The sequence below is a fragment of the Cnephaeus nilssonii genome (assembly GCF_951640355.1).
Source record: "Cnephaeus nilssonii genome assembly, chromosome: 21".
NCBI lineage: Eukaryota > Metazoa > Chordata > Mammalia > Chiroptera > Vespertilionidae > Cnephaeus > Cnephaeus nilssonii.
This window is the reverse complement of record NC_137092.1, coordinates 43508081-43524124: the sequence shown is the minus strand read 5'-3', so window position 1 is coordinate 43524124 and position 16044 is coordinate 43508081. Positions and strand designations below refer to the sequence as shown.

General features: G+C 49.1%; 1 protein-coding gene across 5 annotated transcripts in view; it reads left to right on the top strand.

Annotated features, from left to right (window-relative positions):
• Positions 1–16044, top strand: part of ATF6 (activating transcription factor 6) — a 138375-nt gene that overhangs the window by 16534 nt on the left and 105797 nt on the right. For all 5 annotated transcript variants that reach the window (XM_079761974.1, XM_079761973.1, XM_079761971.1 and 2 more), the window contains exons 6-8: positions 717–846; positions 1655–1858; positions 7874–8094. In XM_079761974.1, coding sequence (XP_079618100.1) covers positions 717–846; positions 1655–1858; positions 7874–8094 — 555 coding nt within the window. The remainder of the gene's footprint in view (positions 1–716; positions 847–1654; positions 1859–7873; positions 8095–16044) is intronic.

The following is a 16044-nucleotide window of genomic DNA, read 5'->3' as shown; positions in this document are numbered from 1 at the left end:
GGGGATGTGCCCGCAACCAAGGTACATGCCCTTGACCAGAATCGAACCTGGGACCTTTCAGTCCACAGGCCGACGCTCTATCCTCTGAGCCAAACCGGTTTCGGCTCAAATGAATATTTCTGCACTTTATATCTGGCAGGCTCTGTATCTCGTCATTTATGGAACTCCGATGGTTCCGTGGACTCCATGTCTCTAGGATTCATCCTCTTGGCCCTGCCAGGCCCTCAGCATCTCGCCGGCATCAGGCCAAAGGAGTGCAGCTGCTCTCACTGCCCTGCTTCCCAGACCTGCATTAGCAGAGAAATCTTCACAGGCGTCTTCAGAGCCGCACATTGGGCTGTGTCAGTCCTTTGCTAAAACCTTCGGTGGCTTCCACCCCTTCCGAGGGTGAAACTCACATTCGCCAGGTGCTGGGCCCTCGGGCCTGGCCCGACTTCCCTTCAGTCTTGTTTCTCACAGTCTCCCCGCACACCCTCTTAGCCCTGGGAGCGTTCCGAACGAGAGCTGTGCTTTGTTGTTGTTCAGTGTCGGTGGACAATGCGCTTTATTTGTGGTGTCTCAGTACTTCATGTGGAAAGGTCTGATACATCTCACCTTTGCTAGGAGTTGTCGGGAAACATTTCTCCGTTTCTTTGTGGGTCTTGCCTCTCTTTCTAAGTGATTTTCTGCTCAAGGATTGTGTTCTTCTGGGTGATTTGTGTTTGCTTTTGCTACAGGAGGAGCTGGATTTATCTTCCGCCTCCCAGATGTCTCCCCTTTCCCTCTATGGAGAAGGTGCCAATGGTCCCTGCTCAGCTGAGCCACCGAAAGACGACCAGCCCCTCACGGGTCCCAGGAGCAAACCCGGTATTCCTCCCTCCCTCTCGGGGCTGCGGTGCTCTCGCCTGAGCTCAGGCCCTACTCTCTGAGGAACCGCGGGAGTGAGCGTGTGCTTGTGGGTCCGGCTTGTGGTTTGTCCTGAGGACGAGGTGGAGAGGACAGGGAAGGAGCCCTCTTCTTGGTTGTCTCTGTCTCTAGAGGCAAAAGAGACTTTACAGTGGTCTCAGCCCCTTGCCTTCCACTTAGGGCTGGATGTGAGGGCCGTGGGGTGACCTCGTGGCCTGCGGGTCGTGGTCGGGGTTTTACATGCTTCTCACAGTTCTGCACCCCCTCCATCCGGAGCTGAGCTGTCCGAAAGAGGACTCATTTCTCCATGGGATGGGCAAGTCCGGACGTCACGGACAGCATGGCGACTGCACTTCATCACCCTGTTGTGCACGTTTGGCAGGTGCTAGGAGACAGACTTGAACAGTTCTCATTACAAGAAAAACAACTTGTCCCTGTGTGTTGGCAGGTGCTAACTAGACTTCCTGTAATGATCACTTGGTGCTACAGATATTATATTGGACCATTATGTTGTACACTTGAAACAAATATAACGTTAAATGTCAGTATTCCTCAATATAAGGAAGGTAGTCCTCAGATGAAGGACTTTACTTCAGTTCACTAGGGTATGGAGTAGCTACACTTAAACTTCAGTTAGTTACTCAGAGGTCATAACCTCAAGATAACCGACTTTAGAGGTCAGAGTGTAGAGAAAGGGGTATAATAGCACCTGTTTTCTGAGATTGGCTTAATTGTCTTCAGATTGACTTGTGGTTTGGTTTTTCTCCAGAAAATGGACTGACTCCAAAGAAAAAACTTCAGATGAATTCAAAACCTTCAATTCAGCCCAAGCCCTTATTGCTTCCAGCAGCACCCAAGGTTCAAACAAACGCCTGCGTTCCTGCGAAAGCCATCATTATTCAGGCGCTGCCCACGCTGGTGCCAGTGGCCAAGCATCAGCCGGTTATCAGGATACACCCTGCACCCACGGAAGGTACAGATGCAGCTCGAGCTGCGTGGGACTAACTGGCAGCCATCAAGGCTTGGGCCACCTGATGTTTTAATTCAGGCTGTAACCTTCCAGCACATGCCGTGTGTTTGGAATTGACCTTGGTTCTAGGATGTTGCAGATGACTAATATGTGGTTCCTGTCCCAACATGGGAGGTGGCTATCTTGATCAATATATCCCGTATGTCTTTTTCTCACAGTTTTAATTATGAAAGGCTTGTGGTTTATATAACCACTCGTAATGAAGAACAAAATTTGCAAAACTTTCTTGGTGACATTTTGTCCTTAGACTTTTGTGTCTGTGAACTTTTTGTTTTTAATGAGAGGTCGGTATTTAAACAACAGGGTGCATTTCAGGTCTAGTGTGTGTGTTTTGGCAACAGAATCAGGCTCTTACTCTCTGAGGCGTGAGCTTGGCCTAGAGCAGCTTTGGGGTCCTGACCTCTGTCTTCAGCGAGTTAAGGCTGTGTGTGTTTCTACATTTCGCCCACCAGATGGCCACACATACTGGATTCTCTGAGAACCGAGTTGAAGTCATTGAAAGACGTTTGAGGCTTTGGTCCTGTTGAGCTTTAGGAGTCATCGGCCCTCCCTGTCGCTCTGGCAGGTGACTCATCGTCACCCTCATGCCGATATGTGTCCGCACAAGTCCAGGACACGTATGCAGTGTCTTTCCTGGGTTTAGCTGTCGACTCCCAGGAGGACGAGGTGTTGATGGGGTACAGGTTGTCAGTAAACACAATGTTGCATTTGCTTTTATGGCTGCATTTCCAGCTATCGCTTGCTGGCTCATTTCTTTGGAATCTGGCTGTAATGAGCGCAAGGTGAGAAGTTTGATTCTCTGTCTGTTCCTCGGTCGTAGACAGTGTGACGTCGATATAAGCAGAGCTAGGGGAGAGACTGGGTGGCACAAGCACACCCTCAGGGCCTGCCCTCTCGGTGCCGGGCCCACACGGCTGCCTTTCCCGTGGCAAGTGGCATTCCTGCGGGATAGGCGTTCTTGTGGTCTCTGAATGGCGGGAAGCGTTCGTGAACTCCTTGGCATAAAGTGCAAGGTTTAGTGTGTGTCCATATGTGGACCTTTATAGGGATACGGTAGTCTCCAAAACCTTCATCAGGGTCTCCAAAGGCCTGTCTTCCCAAAGGCTAAGAATTTAAACTTGCGCCGAAACTGGTTTGGCTCAGTGGATAGAGTGTCGGTCTGCGGACTGAAAGGTCCCAGGTTCGATTCCTGTCAAGGGCATATACATTGGTTGCGGGCACATCCCCGGTAGGGGGTGTGCAAAAGGCAGCTGGTCGATGTTTCTTTCTCATCGATGTTTCTTGCTCTCTGTCCCTCTCCTTTCCTCTCTGTAAAAAGTCAATAAAATATATTAAAAAAAAAAAGAATTTAAACTTGGGAAGAAGCTCATTGTAGTTCCCATAAGCAGTTAGAACACGTATAAAAAATAAAATTCTAACGTTAACATGGTTAGTGTATAAAACAAGGGCTATTCTAAGGGTTGGGTCTTAGTAGACCATTGGCTGATTAAAGTTAGGAGGTCTTACCCGTAGCAAGAAGGCACTGTGTTCTTTTCCGAGCTGTGTTTCCGTGTCGGGAACTGGAACCCTGCACCCTCAGGACTCAGTGCTCTCCCAGGATCTGCAGGGGGTACTTGTTTCGGGGAGCATGAGCTGATCGTCCCTTGTCTGCGCTCACAGTGGATCCAGAGGTGTCCTCGTCACACACAGATTGAGGTGTGTGTCTCCCATTTATTCGAGAATGGGGAGGGGGAAGAGGGGAATACAGGAGAAGCACTTTACGGCAATGATGCGAGCTTCCATGGTTAAAATCTTACCATTGGAAACAGGAAGGAGTTCTTAGAGGATCAAGTTGGGATTCTCTGGTCTGGCATGTCAGGCCCCTCCTGGTTTGGCCCCGTTTAATGTTCTCATTTTGTATGATAGCAGCATCCTTTTCTACAAACCCTCTTTCTACCCAACCAGTCTGGCCACTGTCCCTGAATTGTCTTTGTTTTTCCTAGTTTCTTGGCTCATACCATTCTCTCTGCCTTGAACAGCTTTTGCCACTTGCACACCTGTGCGTCCATTAAGGTTGTGTGAGCTGTGCGGGTGAGAGGTGCCGGAGACCTGGAGTATCCTTGGACATGGCGAGGAGGGTAGAATCCCAGAGCTTGGTAACTGGCCGGTGTGGGAGGGAACAGGAGCAGAGGACGTATCCTGTCCTGGGCTTTCTCGGTAGAAGATGGTGCAAATCGTTGGGATGGGGCCAGAGGTGGATACTTGCTCAGGTCCCTCTGCTGGCGACAGGCAGAATCAGCTCAGAGTCTGAGCCTTCATCACGACACGATTGCCTCTAGGAGGATGCTGAGCTCAGGAGGTGGGAGTTAGCAAGTTTATGGAAACAATTAAGTAACAGCAGCTGTGAGGCCTACTGGAGAATAATGCGTGCAGGGCCCCGTGGAAGCTCTTCTAGAGGCGGATGTTCATAAAAGTAATGGCTGGCGTGAGGTGTCCAGTCTGTGCCGGCACGGCTCTGAGTGCTTCCGGGTGTTCGCTTATTGGCGCCTCCATCCCCCTGAGGGAGGGGAGCTGCTCTCCGCTCCCTGTGCGGCTGAGCGAGTCCGGGCGGAGTGCTGGCCCAGAGTCCCACGCCATGCTAGGCGAGCGCCTGTTTCCCACCCCATTTGAAACCTTGGAGACAGTTGGAAAGGCAGAACTGCCGCCACACGAGTCACTCTCCGCAGCACCCCATCGCGGGGACTTGCATGGAAGGCCTGAGGGAGGCTGAGCGGCCTGGGGCACGTCCCGCCTGAGGACCAGTGGTGACTGGCCGCAGCTGCCAGCTGTGAGGCCCCGAGCGGCAGTGTGGATCTGTGAGCCTGTCTGTGACCGGTGAGTTCCCAGGGGAGTTTTTAGTGTTTCCTCCAATACACTCTATAGAAATTTAGTTGTTTCTCCCCATTCTGTCTTGATCCTTGACTTAGACCAGTGATGGGCAACCTTTTGAGCTTGGTGTGTCAAACGTCGCCAAAAAACTGAGCATAACTCGGGTAGTGTGTCACTTTGAGGAAAAAACATTATTTCGCAAATGTTTCATCCTCAGGAGCAGCAAATGTTTCATCCTCAGGAGCAGCAAATGTTTCATCCTCGGCATGCGGCCGCCTCAGCGGCTGTGTGTCATCAGAAATGGCTACGCGTGTCAGTGCTGACACGCGTGTCATAGGGTCGCCATCACTGGCTTAGATGCTGGCTGCTTTGAGGGTAGCGGGCGCTGTGGGTACAGGGCCTGGTGTGCACCGTGGGCACAGGGCCTGGTGTGCACCGTGGGCACAGGGCCTGGTGTGCACCGTGGGTACAGGGCCTGGTGTGCACCGTGGGTACAGGGCCTGGTGTGCACTGTGGGCACAGGGCCTGGTGTGCACCGTGGGTACAGGGCCTGGTGTGCACTGTGGGCACAGGGCCTGGTGTGCACCGTGGGGAAAAGGGGCAGGAGGCTGGCAGGACTCGGAGCCATGTGGCCCCAGACCTGGAGGGGCTGCTGGCCTGGCCCTGGCTCAGTGGTCAGCAGGGAGACAGCCGCAGCTCCGCGTGATGCCCCCGTGGGGGCTACTCTTGTGCCTTCGGTAGAGAAACAGGACAAAGCCCCACGCCCGTGAGGGAGCAGGAGGGAGGGCCTGTCTTTGAAATGACTGTTCTCCGTGTTGACCACGTCCCGCGTTCTGTGCAGTAATAGCGTTGCTTTGGGGCCTTTTCGGTGTAGTTTGTAAACGGAGAAGATGTAGAATGCTGCTCCTGACGTGCCCTGTGGAAGGGCTGGTGAGAGCCCGTGGCCTCCCCTGTAGACCGGGCCCGGGGGCGGCAGAGGGAGGGAAGTGAAGGCGGCCACTGCGCGCCGGTCTGCACGGCGAGGCGGGCGGTGCTTTGTCTTCTGAGTCTCCGTGCTGCCGGCTTCAGGGTGAGGCTGCCCTTCTGGTTAATGAGCTGAGATCCATTCAAACTCCTTACTAAGTTCTTCATAGGCTTTTCTCATCACACATTTGCCAATCCAAAGGAACGGGAAGGACAGTCACGACGGGGGGACATGCTGTGGGGGACGTGGTGTCTGATGTGAGACGAGGGCAGCAGGGTTCCGGGCGGGGCCCGTGCGAGGCTGCGATGTGATGAGCATGACTCTTCATCATGCAGAGTGACTAAGTTCTTAGGACGTGTCATTAAAAGGCCTAACACTTGGTCATATGCTGTTTTATTTATTAAGTATTCTTACTTGCGTATTTGGCTTAATTGTATTTATGTCAGCTTATGAGTCATTTCCTCATTTTATGTTTTTATTTCATAAAAGAAGTTATTCCAGGGGAAAATAAGATAAAAATGTTTAGTGATCGTTTATGCTGAAGTAAATTGTACATATTACAAATGTTAGAAATTTCTCTTAGATGCGTTTTACTAATTTGTCTAGGACAAGGTGCTATTAATCCGGCAACTTTAGCATGCTTTCTGAGGCTGTCTGAAACTACTTTGTATAGAAGTGATTTTCTTTCTTTAAGCAAAGACAGATGTTCCTAACCCAGGTGTTCTGAACCATGGTGCTGATTTTTAGTTTTCCTCCTTGGAAATGTGGTGCTGACCTTTACACGGCTCCTGCTCCACTGTCTGACAGGGTAGCGCTTCCCCTTAAAGGAAATTAGAAACGCACCTGACATTCTGGTTGCCGGTTACTACAGTGCCTGTATTTTGCGAGGTAGGCTCCAGCAGCTGTGGCTGTGAGGCGAGGCCTGAGCACCTGATAAATGGGCCAGCTCGGAAAGAAACGCCAGCAGCCAGGGAAGCTGTACGAGCCATGCTAGGTGCTTCAAGTCCTCTTTAGGCTGTTGATCCTGATTCTGCTCCGATTAGCATAGTTTTAACCATTTGTAGTCATAAGCATCTATAGACACAAGCGGCGGGCCTTTTTGAACTCAATTCAAAATATCGTGGCAGTTAACTGGTTAAAATAACGCTAACTGAAGATAAAGAAAAGATTTGTAGGCTGTTTTTTTGGGAAAGGAAGTTATCTACAGACTTTCACTTTTTAATTTTTATTATTTTTAAAAACTTATTTTTATTGTTGAAAGTATTACAGAAGTCCCCCTTTTACCCCATTGACCCCTCCACTCCAGTCCCTATCTACAGACTATTTTAAATTTTGTTTCCTGTGCTTGTTGGCTAAGAATTCATCTCAAATGGTTTTAACATTTTTAATATTTGTAGCCCTGTGTTTTTCAAGCATTGAATTAATGAATCTTTGTTTATTATATATACTAGAGGCCTGTTGCACGATATTCGTGCAATAGGCCCCTGGCTTCACTCCCAGCTGCTGGGAGCCGGCAAGTCCTCGCTTCTGTCTGGGGCACCACTCCAGTAGCTCCCTCCGCAGCCCTCCTTCCCCTCATAACAGGCTTCACACTGCTTTGTGCGTGCATATGCAAATTAACCTCCAGCTTTGTTGGGTTAATTTGCATACTCACTCTGATTGGCTGTGGGCGTAGCAGAGTGATGGTTAATTTGCATGTTTCTCTTTTATTAGGTAAGACAGTTTTTGGTGGTTGTATTTCTAAAACCCATTAATTTGAAATATGGTTCTGTGTTGTCAGTATAAAAGTTTTTTTTTTTTTTAATTTATAATATGAAAAATCCTTTTAGCACTAATAAATTTCAGGGTTTAGTACTTAGGGAAATCGGTGTATAACTTAGCAAACTTGCTATGGTGTAGTTGAGAAAAAATACATGGGATTATACTGTTAATGGGAACCTGAAAGGGAAGGAATCTAGTTGGGCTCATTAAAACAGGACAAGGGAAGGCACACGCGTGCGCTGCTGCTGCCTGTGCTGGGCGGGTGGTTTCACATTCTCAGGGTGAGCTCACCTGTCACTCTCCCTGCAGATCAGATGTCTGTGCTGAGCAGCTCTTCCTGCCACAAAGTGGTGTGCCCTCTGACCCCTGTCTTTTCTCTCCACCAGGTCAGACCGTGGTGCTGTCTCAGCCTGCCCTGGTACAGCTGCAGGCGCCCGGGGTCCTGCCCTCTCCCCAGCCTGTCCTGGCGGTCAGCGGGGGAGCTGCACCGCTCCCTAATCACGTGGTCAGTGTGGTACCGGCCCCTGTGGCCAGTAGCCCAGTAAATGGAAAACTTTCTGTGGCTAAACCTGCCCTGCAGAGTACTGTGAGAAGTGTGGGTTCAGATGTAAGTTTTGACACTTAGTGCTTTTTTAATGCCTGATTTAAAAACAAGGACAAAACACATTTTTGTTTGTTTTTTAAAGTTTGTTTCAGTGTGTCAGTGTGCTGAAATTGCACATCCATCTTTAGTGGAAAGTTAGGGCGGGGTTTGTGGTGTGAGAATCTGCAGGGTCTGGTAAGAAGTGTGCATGCCTTCCTCCTCTGCCTCCCGAGCCCTCTAGTACTGACACCGTCTCTGATAGTTCCCGATAGAAGTGCTTTTGGCAATTCAGAATCTAGGCTGTAGACTACTTCTTAGTCGGTATATTGAGCATTGCTCTGGACTTATGGAAGGGTTTTCAGCACTGCATATAATTGGCTTGCTACTCTGGGGATTAATGCCGGGGGTCTTAATCCAGCATCTAGAAGGGTTCAGGAATCTGGAGAAGGCGCTGTGTGTAAATTAACCAAGAATCCAGAGACGAAACATAATTTGGAAGGCATTTGGGGGGCCCGAGGAGCTTAGCTAAAGGAACTAAGTTCTCTCTTGTCTTAGGACCCCTTGCTTTTTATTAACACAAATTGTCCTAAGGCAAAGTATATATACATCAAAGGCCAGGGTTTAGTATACAGAATCCATTGTCAGATTGGAAGAATTGCCTATGGCTGTTCAGGTGTTTGGCCAGTAGGAGGCAATAACATGTAGATTAAGATGCCCTCAGCTGTCTGGCAGCAAGCAATCAATTTATGCATCCTTTTTAGGTTTGGGGAAATGCCCTCAGCCATTTCCAGATGATTCAGCCCTGCTGACATGCTGGAATTGGCTTCCGGCAGGGGATTCTGTCTCCTAATGATTACTTGATAGTTTCCCATCTTTACAAACCTTCAAATTTCCTAGCATGGTTGTAGAAATTTTTTATACTTTATAAATCACAGAAAGTGTCCTAAAATCTGCCACTCTCTAAAACCAGTTATAGCACTTACTGGCTAATTTTTGCCATCTTTAAAAGTGAATAAAATACCTCATGTCATGCACTAAACAGTAGTTGAACATCATGGCCAAAGTTTAATGAAAGTTAAAGTCAAATGATCAGTCTAACAGTAGAGTCTCTAAAATTGTGATTGGGAAAGGAAACCCCATATGTTTTCTCTAAAATAAAAGTGGGTATTGCCCTGGCAGGTGTGGCTCAGTTGGTTGAGCATCATCTTGTGCTCCAAAAGGTTGCCAGTTTGATTCCCCGTCAGGGCACATGTCCAGGTTGCGGGATTGATTCCCTGTAGGGGTGTGCAGGAGGCAGCCGATTGATGTTTTGCTCTCACATTGATATTTCTCTCTCTCTCCCTCTCCCTTCCTCTCTCTAAAACTTAATAAACTTTTTAAAACAAGTTTGGTATCAATGGTTGTTAATATTGCTACTTCACCTTTCTTAGGTGTTGCAAAGGTATTTAAAATCCTGTGAGTTTTGTAAGGTTGTTTATCAGACTACAGGTGCTCTGTCTACCAGAATTTAACAAGCACGTCAGTAGCCCCTGTAGGTGTGAAATTGCTCCACTATTGCATGAACACCAGCGGTAACCTCAGTCTGAGTGTAGTGGAGACCCATCGAAAGGACGGGAGGTGGGGAGTGCAGGCCCTCCAGCAGTTCCATCCTTTGTCGGGCACTGTGGCGACTGTGCCAAGGCACAGGGAGGAGGAGCATGCGTATCTGGAGCAGACGTGGGTGGGACGAAGGAGACTTGACTGTGTTAGTTTACGTTGAGGACTGGGAGAGTGAGAGCACGGTGCTGTGGCACAGCAGGCAGCTGCACTAGTGTGCGTTTCAGGGGGAGATGGAAGGGCTAGGTGCTGGGATTTGCTTTAAAACCTCTGTGGGAGGAGCACAGGCCGGAGGAGAGAAGATGGGCAAATGCTGATGATCAGTGACGTTGGGTGCGGAGTGTTTGGGAAAATTTCCACAATAAGTAAATAAACAATAACAAAAATCTAAAAATATTTCATGCATGCATATGTATATGCATATATAAAAATATATATCTATGTGTATATACATTTATATGTATTTTTGTTAATACCTGAGGATATTTTTCCTATTGTTTTTTCAGAGAGAGTTGAAGTGAGGGAGGGTGGGGGAGAGAGAGAGAAAAAAATATTGATGTGAGAGATACACATCGACTGATTGCCTTCCACATGCACCCCAATCAGGGGCTGGAAGCTAACCCATAACTTAGGCATGTGCCCTTACCTGGGAATCGAACCTAAGACTCTTTGGTGTGTGGGTGATGCTCTAACCATTGAGCCACTGGCCAGGGCTATTCATTGTTATTTTAATTAAAAACTTGTACAACCAATGAAAAAAAAGAATATCTTTTCATAAGAGACTGAGGAGGGTAAGAATGATGAAAGAAGATTTTAGAAAAAATTATCCCTTCAAATTTTCTTTCATTTAGGAGTTTGAATGTTTCCCCTGTAATACTTACAAATAGAACCAGCAACAGAAAATGGGCACAATTGTTTTTCTATAACGTTAGGAGTTTTAAAATATTTATCATGAAACATTTTAGACATGAAAAAGGTAATGACTATTAGAACTTTAACAACCATAGATCCGCAATATATCACAGTTGTTAGACACATTGATGTAACCTTAGCGAGCCTTCATGGAATTGTAGCCAGGTGGAGAGGAGTCTAGAAACGCTTCCCAGGAAGAGAGTGGTCAGGGTGGGCGTGACTCAGCAAGCGGAGGGAGAGCTGGGATTGTCGTTGCCCAGTGGGCTCATGTTCGCAGGGACTCCCGCGGACTCCTGGCACAGTGCGCGAGGTGCAAGGAAGGTGCCCTCTAGCCCTCAGAGGCTGTGATCCAGTCCTTGTCCTTACTATCCGAACCACGAGCATCGCCGTGTGCTGCTGGTCCCTTTGTGGTCCTCTCAGCATTCCTGAGAATTGTTTGTTGGTCTGTCAGCCCGACATCCTTTACTAGTATAGGTTCTTGGTGTGAAAGACGCGCTTCCCCGCTTCTGTGCTGCGAGCGCTGTGAGCGTGCGCATAGTGCACGAGGTGTTGGGGACGTGGAGATGAGAAAGCGCAGAACCAACGAGGACTGTCTTTTTAGCAGTATTTGTTGGCTAGCATTCTTACTGCTTTCCACAATTTACAGTTGACAATATTATAGGGAAAGCTTCAAGGACCATGTCCAGTGCAATAGACACAGACAATTAGAATGAATTTCCTAGTCAACTCGCATTGAGGATTTTGTGCTTAGTTTTCCCTGGCCGGCACATCGGAGTGAGCCGAGCCTCTGCAGGGTGAGTTTGCTGGTAGAGGCTTTGACTTAATGTTTATTTCAAGTAAAGAAACATCAGTCTGGCCCATCAGCCGCCAACCCACTCAGGAACCCAGAGCGAGCCCTGCCCTGGGCACCTCGCCGCTGCCGTGTCTGCTGATGGGGTCCTGCTCGGTCAGGACCACTTGGGTCAGTGTAAGTTCCTGGTTTAAAAATGGCCAAAAAGAAAAATTTTCATTATGTGCTTCTTGTGCTTTTAAACAATAAGGGTAGTGAAAAAAGGGAAGAAAGAGAGTGTATCAGTCTTTTGTGACTTTGTAATGCTGACACGGCCCTTTTTCCTACCTCTGTTGTGCTCTGGTTGGCCGGCTTCGTGCTGGGCCGCTGCCGCCGGGGTGCGTGCCTGGCGCTCCTTGCTCTGCAGGCTGTGCCAGCTGCTGCATTGTCTTTGTGACTGCTGCCTGGTTCAAATTATCTCTCTCTTCTTGCCTTTTGCTGGTAAATGTGTTCTGTTTAAGTCTGGAAACCTCACCTAAGTTTTCAAGAAATATGGTTTGTTTTTGGCTCTGATCCTGATGGAAAAAGTGAACACGTCCTTGTCTCGGAGTGGAAGCTCTCACGCACGCTCTGAGCCAGTGGCGGAGGTGCCTTCCCAGGAGGGCTGGATCCTCTGGCTTCAAAGGGCTGCTGGCTGCTGCCAGACCCTGACCAAGGCTTGCAAACCAGCATCTGTTTCCACCTGCAGGGCACCTTCCACTCCTCCACTGCCCACCACCCCTTCTCTCAGAGATGCCATGAAGTCCACGAGACCGCAGCCGTGGCTTATTAGTACACGAGAGGCCTGGGGGATGAAAATTCATGCTCTGGAGGGGGTTCCCTCAGCCAGGCCTGCCCCTTCTCACAGTCCGGGAGCCCTCAGGGGCGGGAGGCGACCTGGCTCAGGGGAAGGCGATGCCCCCATCACACCTCTGCTGCTGCCACTGCCGGCAGCGCAAACCTCGGCCGGCCCTGGTTACCTGAGCCTTGGCCAGCCCTGGGCAGCTGGGCAGCTGCCACCTGAGGCTTGCCTGTGCCTTGGGCCAGCCCTGGGTGGCTGGGGGGTTGAGAAGACTGGGGGACTCCGGAGGCTGCGTGCCTGCTGCCCTGGTGGGGCTGAGGGGACTGGGCACCACCATCTTGTGGCTATGGGCGCTGCCATATTTGAGGGTGTGGCAGTCAATTAGCATATTCCCTCCTTATTGGCGGTGGGCGCCACCATCTTTGTGGCAGCATGAAGGTCAATTAGCATATTCCCTCTTTATTAGATAGGATTCTTTTGGTTATTGGGGCAAAAGGCCAGGAAAAAAGTGGTGAGATTATGTTGTACATCTTCCATGGTGGGCCAGGGGGAGCAAGGCCCTTCTGGGAATCAGGAGGTGGGGACAGTGGGAAGAAGGACCCAGTAGCCTCAGAGGGCCATGGATTAAGGGAATAGCTGCACCGATGGGGCCCAGGTCTTCCTCTCTGCCCATCTTCCAGACCTGCCTTGCTTTGCACCTCTTTCTAATTTTTTACTCAGTGACCTGGACCCTTCCCATCCCAGTCCCTACCCTTGGGAGCCCCTGTGCTGGGTCCCCAGAGTCATCACAGGGGTGAGATACCCGCAGGTGTTGGACGTGGTGTGGAGGGGATGCCCCTGGCAGACCAGACCGGAGCTTGTATTTTTTTCCTGGAGCCAGTGTTGTACAGTGAGGTTCAAGATTTCAGGTGCCTCAGTGCTGTGAGTGTGGAGAGGACGATGAGGCTCAGCTGGGTGTGTGCCACCGTTCCTTTATAGCGGGAGGGTGCTGAGCTTGGGGAGCCTGCTGCTCTTACAGGAAGCCAGAAGCAAGCCTCCTCATGTCCAGAGGAGACGTTACCTCATCTCTCAGGTTTCTTGGTGGAAAATTGACCCTGAGAGATAGCCTGGGTAGAGGCCAGGCCTGTGCTGGGGACCCACAGGCATGTCTTTCAAGGAAAATATGAGCCCTGGACGGTTTGGCTCAAAGGGTCCCGGGTTTGATTTCAGTCAGGGGCACACTGCAGGCTCCCCGGCCCGGGCCCTGGCTGGGGCACGTACAGGAGGCAACCAATCAATGTGTTTCTCTCACACCGATGTTTGTCTCTGTCTTTCCCTCTCTGTTCCACTCTCTCTAAAAATCAATGGGAAAATGTCCTTGGATGAGGATTAAAAAGAAAAAGAAAAGAAAAATATGAGTGTAAAATAATCTGTTTACAACGCAGAGCAATGCCAAAAAGCTCCTAGAAGAATGGAGAGGGCCCGTGTTCGGTTTCACAAAGAAAGCATCACCTGCCGACCCTCCAGCTGGAAGACCCGGAATAGGTGCCCTGTTAGGTCCAGGTGTGGGCCAGCTTAGAGCTAAGGAGATAAACGTGAATACTGCTTTTTAGTAAGTGAAATTTTTAACAAAAAGCATTGAAATCATGATATTTTTTTAGGCTGTGAAGTAGAGGAACCCATCAGAACAAATGCGACAGGAAGGATCTGGAGACCTGAAAAGCCACCAGAACTTAGTAAAAACGTCCTCTGTGCTATGTTTTGGCTTCCCTGCTATCAGGGACTCTTTGCAAATAAAAGAAAAACCTGCTTTGTTAAAATACTTGCAGTTTCACTTTAGGTGGAGGTTTGGGGCTTCTCAAAATTTATCTTGAAGAAGAATTTTGGCAAGAAGGTTACAGTAGTTTTGAAAAGGGAAGTGGGTAGGTGTTTTTCTCTGACATATTGCTTTAGGTTAGGTTTATGTTGTGGCCACTTTATTCTGTGTTTTTCAGTTTGGCATCCTGATAAGATTAAAAAATAACTGTTTTAAAGACATGCTGATTTACAGCTTAATAAATAAATACGTTCTCTGGTCTCTGATTTCTCCTCTGCAACCGGCACCTGCAGACTCATCTCGGGAGAAGGAGCGCTTTCTGGCCCCGCGGCTCCCCTCCCGGGGCAGCCACGGTGCCGGCGGCCTGTGTGTCCGCCCAGCAGGCCCTCCCGCGGAGCGCGTAGTCTCACCTGTTGTACAGAAATGGCACCTGCTGCGCCTCGGTCCGGCCGCCTTCCTCTGGCGTGGCCCTCACAGCTTCTGCGTCAGTTCATGCGGGTGGCCGTCCCTTTGATTGCTGGGGGATGTCTAGCATAGAGGCTGCCACAATTATTTAAGAGTGTTGCATTCTTCTTTATAAACATTCCTCCTCTGAGTAACTGGCTGCACAGATGCTTGCAGGAGGCGCCTGGAGTCGGAGCTGTAGTTCTGGCGTTGCTGGTGTTCTCGTGGCTCCGCAGGGCCTTCTCCCGGGCCCTCCTCTGTGTGCGGAGCGCCAGCCCCTGGGCCGCTGGATGGGGCCCTCGTGGGTCTCAGTGTTCCCCTCGCCGTGTCCCTTTCCTCTCGTGACTGGCTGTCCCGCTCTGTTTGGGGACAGTCCATGGCTTCCTGGGTCGTCGTTTCTGTTTTAATAGCATCACTGGAGTGAAATTCAGTGCCATAGAGTTCACCTTCTTCAGGTGTGCAGTTGAGAGGTTATGGCATGCTTAGAGGTGTGCTACCTCGCATCACTGCCGTCTATTCCAGCGTGTCTTCGTTTCCCCGAAAAGAAACTCCGCACCCTTTGGCAGTCACTCTCCCCTCCTCCAGCCCGCAGTGACTGGTCTCCTTTCTGTCTGTATGGATTTGCCTCTTCTGGACATTTATGTCAGTGGAATTACACATGATGTGGCCTTTTGTGTGTGACTTCTGTCACTCACCATAATATTTTCAAGGTCTATTCATATTGTAACATGTATCGGTACTTAATCCTTTTTCATGGCCAAATAGTATTCCATTGTTTGGCTGCACCACATTTTGGATTATCCATTCACCAGTTACTGGACATTTGGGTATTTTCACTTTTTGATTATTGTAAATAATGTTGCTTTGAACTTTCATGTACAAGTTTTGATAGTTTTTTAAAACCACTTTTAATATAGAAAGAGTATTTACAAGTCATTCAGAAAAGTGCGAGTTAACCCAACAATCAGATGGACAAAATGCTGTGCGCAAAATGCTGTGCGCAGTCTTCTCAACGGAAGGATCAGCCTGCGTATTCTTCAAGGGCGTGCCCTCCAGAAGCGACTGTTTTACAAAAATGTGGAAGAATATTAATTGTTAACAAAAGAGACTTTGGGTTCGTGAACGCTGGTTAAAGAGTGATATGCAAGGATTAGCCGTGTAAGGCGAGTTTTCTGTGGCTCTCACCATGGACTGTGCATTCTGAAGGAAAGTGTCTTTATTCTTTATGCCTTTTCAACACTCCCAAGTGTTGTGCATGCTTTGGCCTCCCACACACATGTGTTTAGTCTGAGCATCATAATTTTTTTGCCTAGGAGACAGAATACTTCAAACAGCGTATTCGGATAGCTTGCTGAGAGTCCAGTTGGAACTCTGTGTTGGGGTTCCTGTGGGTTTCATTTGTTTTCACTCTTCATCTTTTGTGTTTATTGATGGTTTTGAGTATTTACGTTAAGATATTCAGCACTGTTGTGTCTTTTCCACGGGAGGAAGTGAATGCTTGGCCACAGTGGTTTTCCTTGTGTAGTATGAGGCCTGTGCATCGACAGCCCGTGAGACTTTAATGCTGTATGTAACATGCAGGTGCTTTCATGTCATTGTTTAGAGAAACCCCAGTCC